The sequence below is a fragment of the Calliopsis andreniformis genome, chromosome 10 (assembly GCF_051401765.1).
Source record: "Calliopsis andreniformis isolate RMS-2024a chromosome 10, iyCalAndr_principal, whole genome shotgun sequence".
NCBI classification, from domain to species: domain Eukaryota; kingdom Metazoa; phylum Arthropoda; class Insecta; order Hymenoptera; family Andrenidae; genus Calliopsis; species Calliopsis andreniformis.
In genome coordinates, this window is record NC_135071.1 from 5,832,349 (window position 1) to 5,844,601 (window position 12,253).

At 32.3% G+C, this 12,253-nt stretch overlaps 1 protein-coding gene across 7 annotated transcripts in view; it reads right to left on the minus strand.

Annotated features, from left to right (window-relative positions):
* Positions 1–2,365: 2,365 nt before the first annotated feature.
* The window catches only part of Tlk (Tousled-like kinase), an 85,448-nt gene continuing 75,560 nt past the window's right edge, over positions 2,366–12,253 (minus strand). For 5 of the 7 annotated variants that reach the window (XM_076387761.1, XM_076387767.1, XM_076387760.1 and 2 more), the window contains 13 exons: positions 11,332–11,422; positions 10,953–11,215; positions 10,629–10,862; positions 9,506–9,598; positions 8,920–9,381; positions 8,608–8,811; positions 8,425–8,516; positions 7,951–8,098; positions 7,708–7,819; positions 7,478–7,616; positions 6,506–6,617; positions 6,300–6,407; positions 2,366–4,837 (listed from right to left, as the gene is read on the minus strand). In XM_076387761.1, coding sequence (XP_076243876.1) covers positions 4,625–4,837; positions 6,300–6,407; positions 6,506–6,617; positions 7,478–7,616; positions 7,708–7,819; positions 7,951–8,098; positions 8,425–8,516; positions 8,608–8,811; positions 8,920–9,381; positions 9,506–9,598; positions 10,629–10,862; positions 10,953–11,215; positions 11,332–11,422 — 2,271 coding nt within the window. In that variant the 3' untranslated portion in view covers positions 2,366–4,624. Of the gene's footprint in view, positions 4,838–6,299; positions 6,408–6,505; positions 6,618–7,477; positions 7,617–7,707; positions 7,820–7,950; positions 8,099–8,424; positions 8,517–8,607; positions 8,812–8,919; positions 9,382–9,505; positions 9,599–10,628; positions 10,863–10,952; positions 11,216–11,331; positions 11,423–12,032; positions 12,163–12,253 lie in introns of those variants that run through there. The other 2 variants (XM_076387763.1, XM_076387762.1) reach the window with 2 other exon arrangements.

A 12,253-nucleotide genomic window follows, 5' to 3' on the forward strand; every position in this document is an offset into this window, starting at 1 on the left:
AGTAATGATAGTCTACAAATAAAACAAAAATTTTTGAGCAAAAAGTGGAACATTTCTCATTTTTCATTCAAAGTACTGTTTTTCCTACGTAAGCATAAAAATACTCTGCAGTGTAACAATTATAATAGCATTAAAAAGAATTATATTTAAGAAGGAGAACAGTAAAATGGCATTCCTTGAAATTTCTATATAAATATATAAAAATTTTATAATAAAATATGAGAAACATTGAATAATTATCTGCAACAAGTGAAACTTTTTTTTAATAAACCAAACAATATAATAATTGAACATGCTTTTAATCACGTTTATAAGAATTCCTTTATAAATTTTGTTGCAAGAGTCAAAGATATAAATGACTCCTTTTCAATTTACTGATGCAAATTTAACGAGGTTACAGTCAATACTGGGCAATAATACTTCCTATCGAAGTCCATTTTTCCAATTTCTTTCGCAATTACTCTTAGATCAATTAAGGAATTTGAAGAAATATAGAAATTAACCGAGTTTATGCACGATTTATTCAACAGGAATTTTTTTTGTTATTTTTGCAAGAAAAAATTGAATACGTGACATTGTATAAATTAAACAAATAGCTTTTAAAGCTTTATATCGGTACCTTTTGTACTTATATTTGGACCTCAAAGCTAACGTATACAGTCCACATATTTTTAAAAATAACATTTTACGTGTTTCCTGTATCAAAGTTTTCGTTCTTTCCAATAGTAAACATTATTAACATCCTATGTCTTTTAAGTTTTGACCTAGTAGTGTAAAAATGATACTAAATGAACACCTTGTTCCGAGCCAAACAGTGAAAGGAACTGTTGGTATTTTCTAATTCTAGCACATTTTATATTCCTAAGTACTTTTTGCAGTAAGTCCCACAATACTGTATTTGATACTAGTTCATAAAAAGCTTCAATTATAAGTTAAAATAATTTTGAATTTGATACCTATTTCAATATACATGGTGTGAGGTACAACAATCTCTCAAATTTGATTCAGCACTGTTAGAGTTTTAGTAGGATAAATATCACAGTAGATATTTTTGATAGCATATAACATCATTTTTAGCATGGTATAATGAGTTGGACAAGTATGCCTCATAACGTTGAGTGAGACATTTATAAAAAAACAAGGAATCTGTTATTATAGAGTGAAAACCTTTCTGTATTTGTTTTCTCTGACATCTGAATACTCCATGTTCTTCCAGAGATTTTTCATTTTAATGTCAAACCTGTAGCCTGTTATGGGTAAAAATATCCATAATGATATAAAACTGATCGCAATAGGATCCTCAAGATCAAACGTACAGTGAACATCTGCCCAACTTATGATAATACACTAAAAACGGTACGTACACTACCTAAAGATTCTACTTATTCTATTACCCTCGAACAATGTCAAATAAAAATTTAGGGAATACTCAGTCATACCCTGTATTTCAGAGCTTTATATTACTATGTCCAGTTTTATGATATTAAAATACTGAAATGTAAGTCCATTTTCAGAGCCAGACAGTATCATGTTCAATTCATATTTTGTTTCTAAAGGCTTCTAGTATCAAATAATACGTTTTTTATCTTCATTCAAAAAATTACTTATCAGAAGGCTTTTGCATTATTAATTTGTTCTTTAAAGTTTGAAGTGTTACTTAATAATACACTCTGGCTCTGGGATTCAGACATTTAGATGTCTACAAATGTTATTTTACCATTCCCCTTCTTAAATATAATTCCTTGTATACTCATTCACGTATCAATATTCTAAATCATTCTCTAAACAATCGGTACTCTAAAAGATTGCAGTGGTAGTATGGTTATGCTTCATGGCTGGAGAAAAATGAATTTTAAGTTGGCCAGTTTCCTCTGAAACAGTATTTTGAGGTGAGGTACATTCATAATTTCATACATACACGTAACATTGTGGGGAAAACGTACACCGTTCTACGTAATTGATCTTTAATTAATAATTTTACTAACTTCAAATTATACACAAATACGTAAATTTATTGCTATAACATTTCATACACCATCCTCGACGCAATTCCTGTTGTTTATGAGAGGAAGATCGTGACTATGCTGACACGCAGGGGCGATAAAAAGGGTTTTATTATTTGTTCAAAAGGTGCAACTCCCTCGATCATTAAGATGACTGTTGCTGGAGTGCATAATAACATCCCGAACTCTAATATGCATAATGATGACAGCGTGTATAGCTGACAATATTATGTGTAATACTTTGGTCTGTACAAGAAACCCATACGTTTCGATAGTGTTCACCGGATATCATCAAAATTGTTGTGCAGTAAAATTTTGCTGGTGAAAAAAGTTTCATTCTTTGGATAAAAATTTGCTTCCGATACATGCACTTGATCATTTTTATTAACGATACGTTCTCAAAGGACTTTCTGTTATGTACAAATGCAAAATTGTTTCTATCGCAAAACATATAAACACTGTTTGGTGTAGATTCATTTTGTAACATTATAAATAATCTCAGACGAGATTATATATGTAATAAATGCTCATCGAATGATTCCTTTCATTCTTTCACTTTTTTCCTTTACTGAATGATTCACTGCCTAATACTTTTAGACATCATTATGGAGAAACAAATACTCCTTTTCATTTGGAAGAAGTGTTTCTTGTAACATTTACTGGCCGAAGTATAATATTTTTTGCCCAAAAGATGTGCGCACAATTGCCAACTCTAATTACAACAAATATACAATATTATGGAACCACTACTTTAACTGTTCTGCTTAAGCAAAAACTTTGTCTAGTTAGATTAGTCTTGCTCGATTTAGGTCAATTTTTTCAAGTACATTATGCAATTATGCATACATGTCTTTGGGGAAAAAATAAAAGAAATTCACTCAGCCTCTGACTAGCTTATCTTTCAATGTGATTTTTACAAAAATCACTTCTTCATCCTGAAGAGATTGAAAATGTGTATCACTTTTTGATTTCTTGTTTTCCTTTTTAAGACGCCGATAAGTTTGAAAATCGTAAGAGAAATAGGGAAGGAAAGCAGGAACGGTTGGCTTTTAGTATAGAAGCGATGAATCTATTTAGTAGTAGACTCTGTTCAGACTTGTAATGTATTCTTCTCTGACCATACTTTGCCAATCACGTTGGTACTGAATCATCAATACCGTGCCCACATTGTACCAACAACTCACAACATTTTTTAACAACTCTCTATTACTCCCAAAAGCTGCAGTTTTGTCGACAGACGCGACTATAATACAAAGCAAGGGCACTTGATAAAATAACTTAGTCTTCTATTTCGTAATTATCTATATATAACGTACATATATAAAACAAATTATGATTAAAGAAATAGCAATCAGGTCGGTACAGTATTATGATTCTTACCTTAAATTTGTCTCGACGCCTGATTATACAAATTGGTATATCATTATATCACGAAAATGTAAAATCATAACGCGACGAAGTCCACTCTTCGGAAAAAGGAAAAAAAAAGGAGCCACTCTATTGGGAAACTGGATTAAAATGTACATGTGCACGGGGAGGATTTATAAGCGGTGGACTACGATTTTCCTATTTTTTTCTTCTCTGTTTGGGAGCATCATTCTTTTTTTTACTTTCTTTACATTCGAACCTTAGACCAATTGATCCAGTATAGATAAAGCCCACTCGTTTCAGAATAGGAACAACCAACCAAATTTCCTCGTGTATGTTAATCCTTATTAGTCATGATACAAGTAATTATGTTAATATTCGAATAAAGTAACATGATGTGCAGTCAAATATTCATGGAATACTTGGTTGCACGGAGGTCATGCGAGGATCCACCACAGTTATCTTTCTCCACTGTCAATGCTGTCCTGTGTTTTTTGTTGTTTTTACACCATATATATATATTATATTGGATTTATTAGTATATATATATATATAGTATAAATATATACACGCACGCTAATTTTAACAATCTTCCGTCACACTCACTCATGCACACGTAAACTTCAGAAGAGAGGAACGTCTCCGTGAAAGCAAAGTCCCTCCAATTGTTGACACGCTTTGCCTTGGATACCTTTATCTTCCGTTGCTCTCCATATTCGAGTAATTCACTTCCAATGATTCCCATCGTCGTACTCCTTCCTCTCCTTTTCTTCAATTTGAACTTCACTTTAACTCACACAATGACTTATCACATGTATTTTCTGTTTCTCTTATTTTTCCTTTTGTTTAAACACTATTCATCAAAGTCAACTCACTGTTTGATACAAGGAACGATAATACAATTGAATATTTTTACGAACACAACATTCTTTTGTCATGCTGAATTATATAGCTTGTCTTAAAGAAAGACGCAAGCGTCTGGACTTGCGGCGACCAGTCTCGCATCTCTCTTGCAATGTCCTATTTAGTCGATCTGTAAGTATAGTTGTAGAAGTGTGGGTGAAGGTGGTGGTGGTGGTTGTGATAGTGGTAGTGGTGGTGGTATTCGTGAGGATGATACTATCCAAGTTTTTTAGTATTTACAATTCTTTATAGTGATCACTATTTTCCCTAAGATGAGATGGTGTGCAATTCAGTATTTAAGATTTGGCATGTATTAGCATATTCAAGATTTTATCTTTAGTCCCTTTCCACTACGAACTGCTTGACGCGTTCATACCACTAAACATGCCAATGCTAAATGAGGTCTGCTGCTGCTGTTGGATCTGTTGTTGCTGTTGTTGTTGCTGATTATTCGCTTGACGGCCATGTTTTGGCACTGGAGGTTGAAGATATTCGTGTCTAGCTAATGTCAATACATCTATGCGTTCTTCTTTCCTATACGCTAGGCAACTTCTTATGAAACTCTGGAAAAAAAAAAAAAAAATAGAAACATAATAATAATAATAATCTTTACAATACTAATTTAACTCTATGTAGAGTTATCTATTCAAAATCGGATTCGATATTCATTTCTCAGTTATCAGAATATAATGCTGATCCTATGTACATATTAACACTTCGATGGTTATTGTCACTTATACGTGGTTTCACTAGTAAGTAATTGTCGATCAGTGTTTTATAAATGTGATTGTGCTGTACTAAAGAAATAGAATATATTTTTAACTAATTGCTGCAGTAGTTGTTTCCCTTACATTCTTTGGAATTGTAAGTGCATTAAGGTAAACAACAGTTTTCAGTTTGCCCCATAGACAGAAATCCACTGGCGTGAAATCTAGAAAACGTACTCCCCATTTCACTGTTCTCTGTTGCCCAATGTGTACGAAAAAATAGTTAAAAGATTCCAATTATAGATTGAAAGGAACGGTTGCCACCACTTTAAATATCTGTAGCCTCAAAAATTGCCAGTGAAATGTAAAAGCATGGTTGGTTTTGATTTAAATGTGAAAGTATGACTCGATGGGCCGTGTGAATCTTTAAGAAATTGTAATTTTCAGACGCAAATATCTGCAGACGTAATCATCATAACAATATGATTGATATGGTCGGAGAAAGAAATATAGGATTTCATTTTAAAAAATATAATAAAATTGAGGAAAAACTTTTTGTGTTTACATGTACCTCTTAAAATAGTGTAACTGTGTTCTGAGGATTTCTTTCATAAAATCATAATTATTTTTCCGTCAAAATGTTAACTATACTGTATTCCTTATATTTTGATTGACTCTAAATAAATTAATGAGGCCTCTTAGATGCAAATGAATTTAAACATGATAGAACAAAAATTTAGTGTTTGTGATTCAAATAAGACGATGAATCTATGTACATTTCGTTAGTTCTTATTTTCTTTCGTACGTTCCTATTCTTTCTAATTCGCTATCCTTTTCCTCTTCAATTAGGGTCCTCATCTTCCGCAGGAAAACAAAAAAGTAGAGTGTCAGTAGGCTCGATCCTACCCGAGACAAGCAACTAGAGTATCTTTTTTGTCATATAACACGCTTCAGAGAATCTGAATCGTGAACATATATCTATTCATTACTGTACTTTTTCGCGTATCATGTATAGTCATCTACAATTACTATAATTATCGACCACGTTTAACGTTTTCGTGTTTTCGTTCAACACATATGTAAGTAATACTGTGTTTTAACTTGTCTAACACTTTGTCTGACTCCTATGTTACTCAATTTTTATATGTAGAATTATAAATAATATTAACTAACAGCTACTAGAAGCGGAGTACTATAGAATGAAGATGAAAATGAATTAAAAACATTTTTCTGAAGTTGGAGCCACTGTCTATTTGATGGAACTTTTAGTGAATTTAACGTAACATTCAAAATGTTATGATGAAATTCGAATAATTACCTTTGCTTCGTTGCTAACAGTTGGTTTATTTGCAAATTGAACTTCGGTAGCTTTCAAAATTGTGTTTTCCTCTAAAATGGTTGCTTGTGATTGATTATGTCCAAAAGGCTAAAATGGAGAACAATAGTTATTATAAGCTTTATAGTATTAAGAATTATATTGGATAATATGTTTACAAACATGTTGTAAGAAGTCATTAGACATACCTTTTTACCATATAAACATTGGTAAAATATTACTCCAACGCTCCACACATCAACTTTTGATGATATTTTTGGAGGATTCTTACCAATAACAAAACACTCTGGTGGAAGATACCTAAAATTGTACAAAAAAGTTATATCTATGTTTCTATACATCATTAATTGATTAAAACGTAGGATACACGATACAATAATACAAAGTTTTTATTTTTCAACATTCATTCTATTGTGTCATGGAATCTCGATTTATATATTGTTTAAAGTTTTCGAATGTTGTCGAACAAATAAAGAAGAAAAACATGTTCAATGTATTTATAATACTTCAATGTTTAACTGTTCTAACGACAAATCTAAATTGTTACTTATCATTTACAGATCACATTTTGTTAGAAAATGCTGTGCTATCTGTGTCGAAATGTCAGTGAAACGAAAGCGTGTTGTATTACAAATATTACAAACTCAGACAGAAAGTGCGTTTAACAAAAATGAAAATATTATAAAGAATCACTCAGTTTGCACATGATAATGATTCAGAAACACGAAGCGAGACCGACGAAAATTGTTAAATTTTTATTTAAAGGTTTGTGTTTTTGTTTGATTTTGTTCAGTCTTATTAATATAAAATAAATGATCCTTTTTCTCGTAAAAACTGAATTATTCGATTATCCAAACACCGTGTGCCACGATTGATTCGAAATCATTGTTCTAAGGTTCTACTGTTTAGAGATCAGGAGATGATTCCTGAGTCTAATATAACATATTTTCAGTCTTTAAACTACTCGCATAAAGAAATCGGTATAATGAAGACTCGATTATAACTGATGAATGTTTAAAATAATTTCTTTCGAAACTACACGTTATATAAAGAAATTCTGTTTTATATTTTGAACTAATTTTTGTTTCTTTAATCTCGCCTATACTTTATTCTGCAGAACACTGTATTTCTAACATGTAATTATATAATAGTATACATACCAATAGGTACCAGCTCCTTGAGATGTTAAATCCATTCCATGGTCAGGATTATAATTTTCTTCGTCCATTACTTTACTTAATCCGAAGTCTGTAATTTTTATTTCTCCACAAACATTGCCTTCAGTTAATAATATATTACCTGTACAATTGCAACATCAATTATGGTAACAAGTTCAACAACATTCTAATGTCAGTTTTATAAAGGTAGCATAAATAGAAAAGAAATTTACCTGGTTTTAAATCGTAATGTATGACTGGGGGTTTTATTTCATTAAGGTACTTTAATGCAGATACAACTTGCATAACAATAGACCTTGCTTCTCTTTCAGGTATGGTTTTATGCTATAAACAGAAAAATATTGCTATAGTATAATAAAATATTTAGTATAGCATCAATTACTATTAAATAATAATAAAATATATAAAATTTAGCATATTGTAGAGTAATTCATATACATGATTCATATACACACCTGCTTGAGATAAAAATCTAAATCATGGCCATCACAATATTCCAAGACAGTACAAAAGGAGTTGGCATCAATTTCAAACACATCATACAATTTTACAACACGAGGGTGATCAAGAGCTTTATGTATATTATATTCTCGTAATGCATGTCTGTAGAAGACAAATGTAAAACTATATTAATGCATGTCTCAATAAGTATGTCCAATTAAAAAATTGTCATTTTGTTATATAATAAAAAGTCTTATGAAAATTGTATACTATAAAAATATAGAAATAGAAAATAATTTTTTAATCTTATACATGTTTTTACCCAAGAAAAATAGTCATTACATTATATATCATAGATTTTTATCAATCAAATTTATTCTATCATTTAATCTAAGAAATAGCTTTCACATGAATAGTTATCGAAATATGTACATTATCATATTTAAATCAACATAATAATTACTGATTTCAATTCTTTTACTACTTACTTAATATAATTAGCTTTCTTATCCTCTTTCCAGTCTTTATTTAATTGATGCACTTTACAAGCGACATATCGTTGCTCCTTTAAGTCAAATGCCTGTAAAATAAAAGATACTTAGTTAAACAATAGCCATTACAAGAAAATACTTTCAAAATTATGTGTATAGTTTTGAAACATATTTTCATACCTTATGCACTTCACTGAAGCCACCTTTTCCTAATAACATTAGTAAAAGGTAACGTTCGTTCAATACAGGATGAGAATTGAATCTCGATTGGTCCTCGTTATGAATACGTTTCAATTCTCTGATGTGTAAGTTCCTCTCCCTTTCGAGTTTTTCCATTTCTAACTGCAGATCTGCATCTTCTTTTTTTAATGCACTTTGTCTTAACTAAAAATTAGATATGCGAGAGTTCATATAAAAATAGTAAGTACGAAATAACAATGTGAAAAGATTTGCAAATTCTGCCAGCAAGTATAGAATTATAGAATTTGCTACCTTGAGTATTTCATCAGCTTCATAATACTCCTGCCACGTATAAGATCCAGGTACTGCATCCGGTTTTAAGAACGTAGCTTCTGTGCCATTATGCAAAGAAGATTGCGGCTGACTACGTTTCCTACCAGTTTCACTATTCGATGGCCTCTTTTTGAGTAACAGCTTTTTTTGTTTATCAATTTCTTCTCTTTCAGTTGCTATTTCTTCTTGTCGTCGTGCTAATTCTTGAAACGCATAACCGTCTGTCCAATTTTCTTGAAACGTCGCACCCACCCTTTGAGTCACAAATTGACCTAGTCTCAGTCTATTTTGCATACATTTTTGCCTAGCCTCTTTTTTTTCTATGTTTGATTTTTCTTTCAGTAACTTCTTTACAACGTCTATACACTTATTTATATGGGATTTGTGCTGCTCAATTAGTTTTTGTTGATTAGCCATTTGATGCCTAAGTTCATCTGTTGTCTGAAAAAATATAAATAAATTGTAGTAAAGTTTTAATTCATCATGTAGTAATCAAATAGTCTAATAAAAAACTATTCAATATAATAATCGTAAACAATATAAATTTTATATATCATGTACTTACTCTATTTAATTCATCAATTTTGTTGTTACGTAGTTCTAAATCTGAAGAGGCTTGAGTTTCAAATTCCTGTATCCTCTGGCAAGTTAGTTCTGTCTGGAATTTAATTAATATACAGTGTAACAAATACCAATAAAGTACTGTAACATCTGATACATTTGTCAGCATAGTTTATAAATACCAGATACCTTGCTGCACCCAAGTAGATGTAACATGCATATTGTAATATACAATTAATTTTAGATATCATTTAATTTCTATGGGCTGATTCTTCTGTCATTGAAAGTAAAATTACAGGACCAAACCCAAACATATTGATAGAACAGAATTATTATACAGGCAGCAAGGAAAACACCAAAAATGTATGCTCATGGTTTAAGGTATGCATGTAAATATAGAAGACTGTAGAACACTGTGCATTTTGTTTTTTTTCTTCTTCCACAAAATAGGAAATGCTTTCAATATTACAACTAAACTTATAATTTCTTTATTTTTGCAATAGAATAATTATAACTACAAAAATAAGAAACATGCACACCTGTTTTTCTTTTCACAATTCAAACGAATTGAAAGTAAAACAGTTTGAAGAACTCAGAAACAAAACAAAAGTTTTTTTTACTAAAGGAGTGATGTTACAAGGTAGTCTACACTTTTATGACAACAAATGGATACAGTGCTACAGTTCGATTTAAAGTCAGCTGAACGTATTGCAAACATCTGACAAGAAATGCCCATTGTAAAACTAATATTTAGAAACACAAATATTGAAAGTGTATCTATTACTTATGCCTTACAGAAAAACTAAACAAAGTACTTTAGTAAGTAAACTTTTTAAAAAGGTATACTATAAACAAGTAACACGTTTTCTTCAAGTAAAAAATAGAAGATCATTCCTTTGCATTTTTCTTTTTTTATACATAGTATATACTGAAATTTTATTATTTAATAAAAACAAGTAAGTGGACTTTCCTGTCGGATTACTCAACAATTTTCACAATATCTTTAATAAAATATTTCCATGTAATTTTAAATGATTAAGTAAAAGAAAATTGTGTTTAGTTTACAGATAAATTCATATGGGTCGTTTCTTATAAAATGTTTGCAGGAATTACCAAATTTTGCTTACATTTGGGGTGTTAGTCTTCGCTTGCCTGACCTGGCTTGTCCTACTGAGGTTGGTAGACCTTACCTGCACCTGCTTGCTGACCATTGAGCCTGCAGGTTGTGTTGAGGCTGGTGGAGGAGGAGGTGGAGGTTGAGGATGAGGTCTTGGCGGCTGCATCAGTGAAGAAAATTCTGCCACTGAAGAGTTGGGTGTTGTTACTTGCGGTGAAAGGAGTTGTTGAGGCGATGGTGGATACTGTTAAAAAATAACAAAACACATCAAAAAGGATAATAGAGAAAAATATATCCTTGTGCTGGAAATATAGAAGATATGTTTGATATTTACCATAGGATAACCCTGTTGAGGGGAAGGGCTTTTAGCACCGCCATGTCGAATGGGACTGTTACCCAAATGATGCTTTGGAAAATACTCGTTGATCTTTTTATTCTCAAGAGCAGCAACAGATCTAGATCCTTTGCTTCCTATAGGTCCTCCTGTAACTCCTCCACCTCCATCATCTGCCTTACGTTTTCTTTTCCTTTCCGAAGGAGTTCTTGGTACTTTTTCTGGAGTATTTGGATCTACCTCCTTATCACTATGCGATGAGCCTACGGTAACATTAAAAATATTATGGTTACAAAATACTGAACTATCAATTATAGACTAATGTATTAACGAATGTGTTCTCAGAAGCTCTCAGACACAGTAACATACACTAACTCACCAGTGCTCATGTTCGAGTCTTGACTATGAACCGACTGACCAGAGTTTACAGTTGATTGGGGTGCCATCTGAATTTGTGACCCAGCAGACATCTGAAATAGAAAAATATCAATATAAAATGATGCTTTAATAAACACTTCTTCATAAGGGAGCATTACAACAAATCCTAGATAAGATAAATATAGTGTTAACACAATTAAAGTGATTGTGCTGTAAACTTTAGCAGTAAAGAGCAACAATCAGACATTTCTATTTAATTCGTACACTTACAGATATCGTGAAATTGGGTAAAGGCTTACTTAAACCAACAACATGGAGAAACGTACCGCATCGCGAATTAAGATTCGATACTCAATAGTAGAGGTTACATTTGAAAAATCGTACCGGTACGTGAAATAGAGATCAAAGGGGCCAGCGTGTGTCGCGGGGACACGAAATCTATCCAGAGAAAAAACCTTTACGGGGATAGAAAAAGATTACGACCAGAGAGAAGCAGAAGAGAAAAGACGAATGAGTTGTGAGTGAGAGAGAGAAAGAGAGAGAGGGATAGGTTCGACGGAGCATCGAAAAGAGACGAAGCGAGAGTCGAAAAGACAGGGAAGGAGGAAGAGAGACAGGGCGAGAGCGGAAAGCGAGCAACCGAGTGAGCGAGATAGAAACAGAGAGGGAGTTCGCAGAGAGAGAAAGAGAAAGATATGACACCTTCCAGGACGGCCTATGGTGGAGCCCCATAATCGTGTCTGTTATTCGGTCCCAAGAATCGTATGGCAGTCATCGACATCGTTTCGCACGCAACGTACATCGAACTGTCAACACAACACCGAATCGTGCGATATGTGTTTAGAGTTAGAGGAATCACGACAAAATGGAGGAACCCGGCAGAGGGGGACGGAAGGACAAGGAGTTTACGGGGCTAGAGAAGA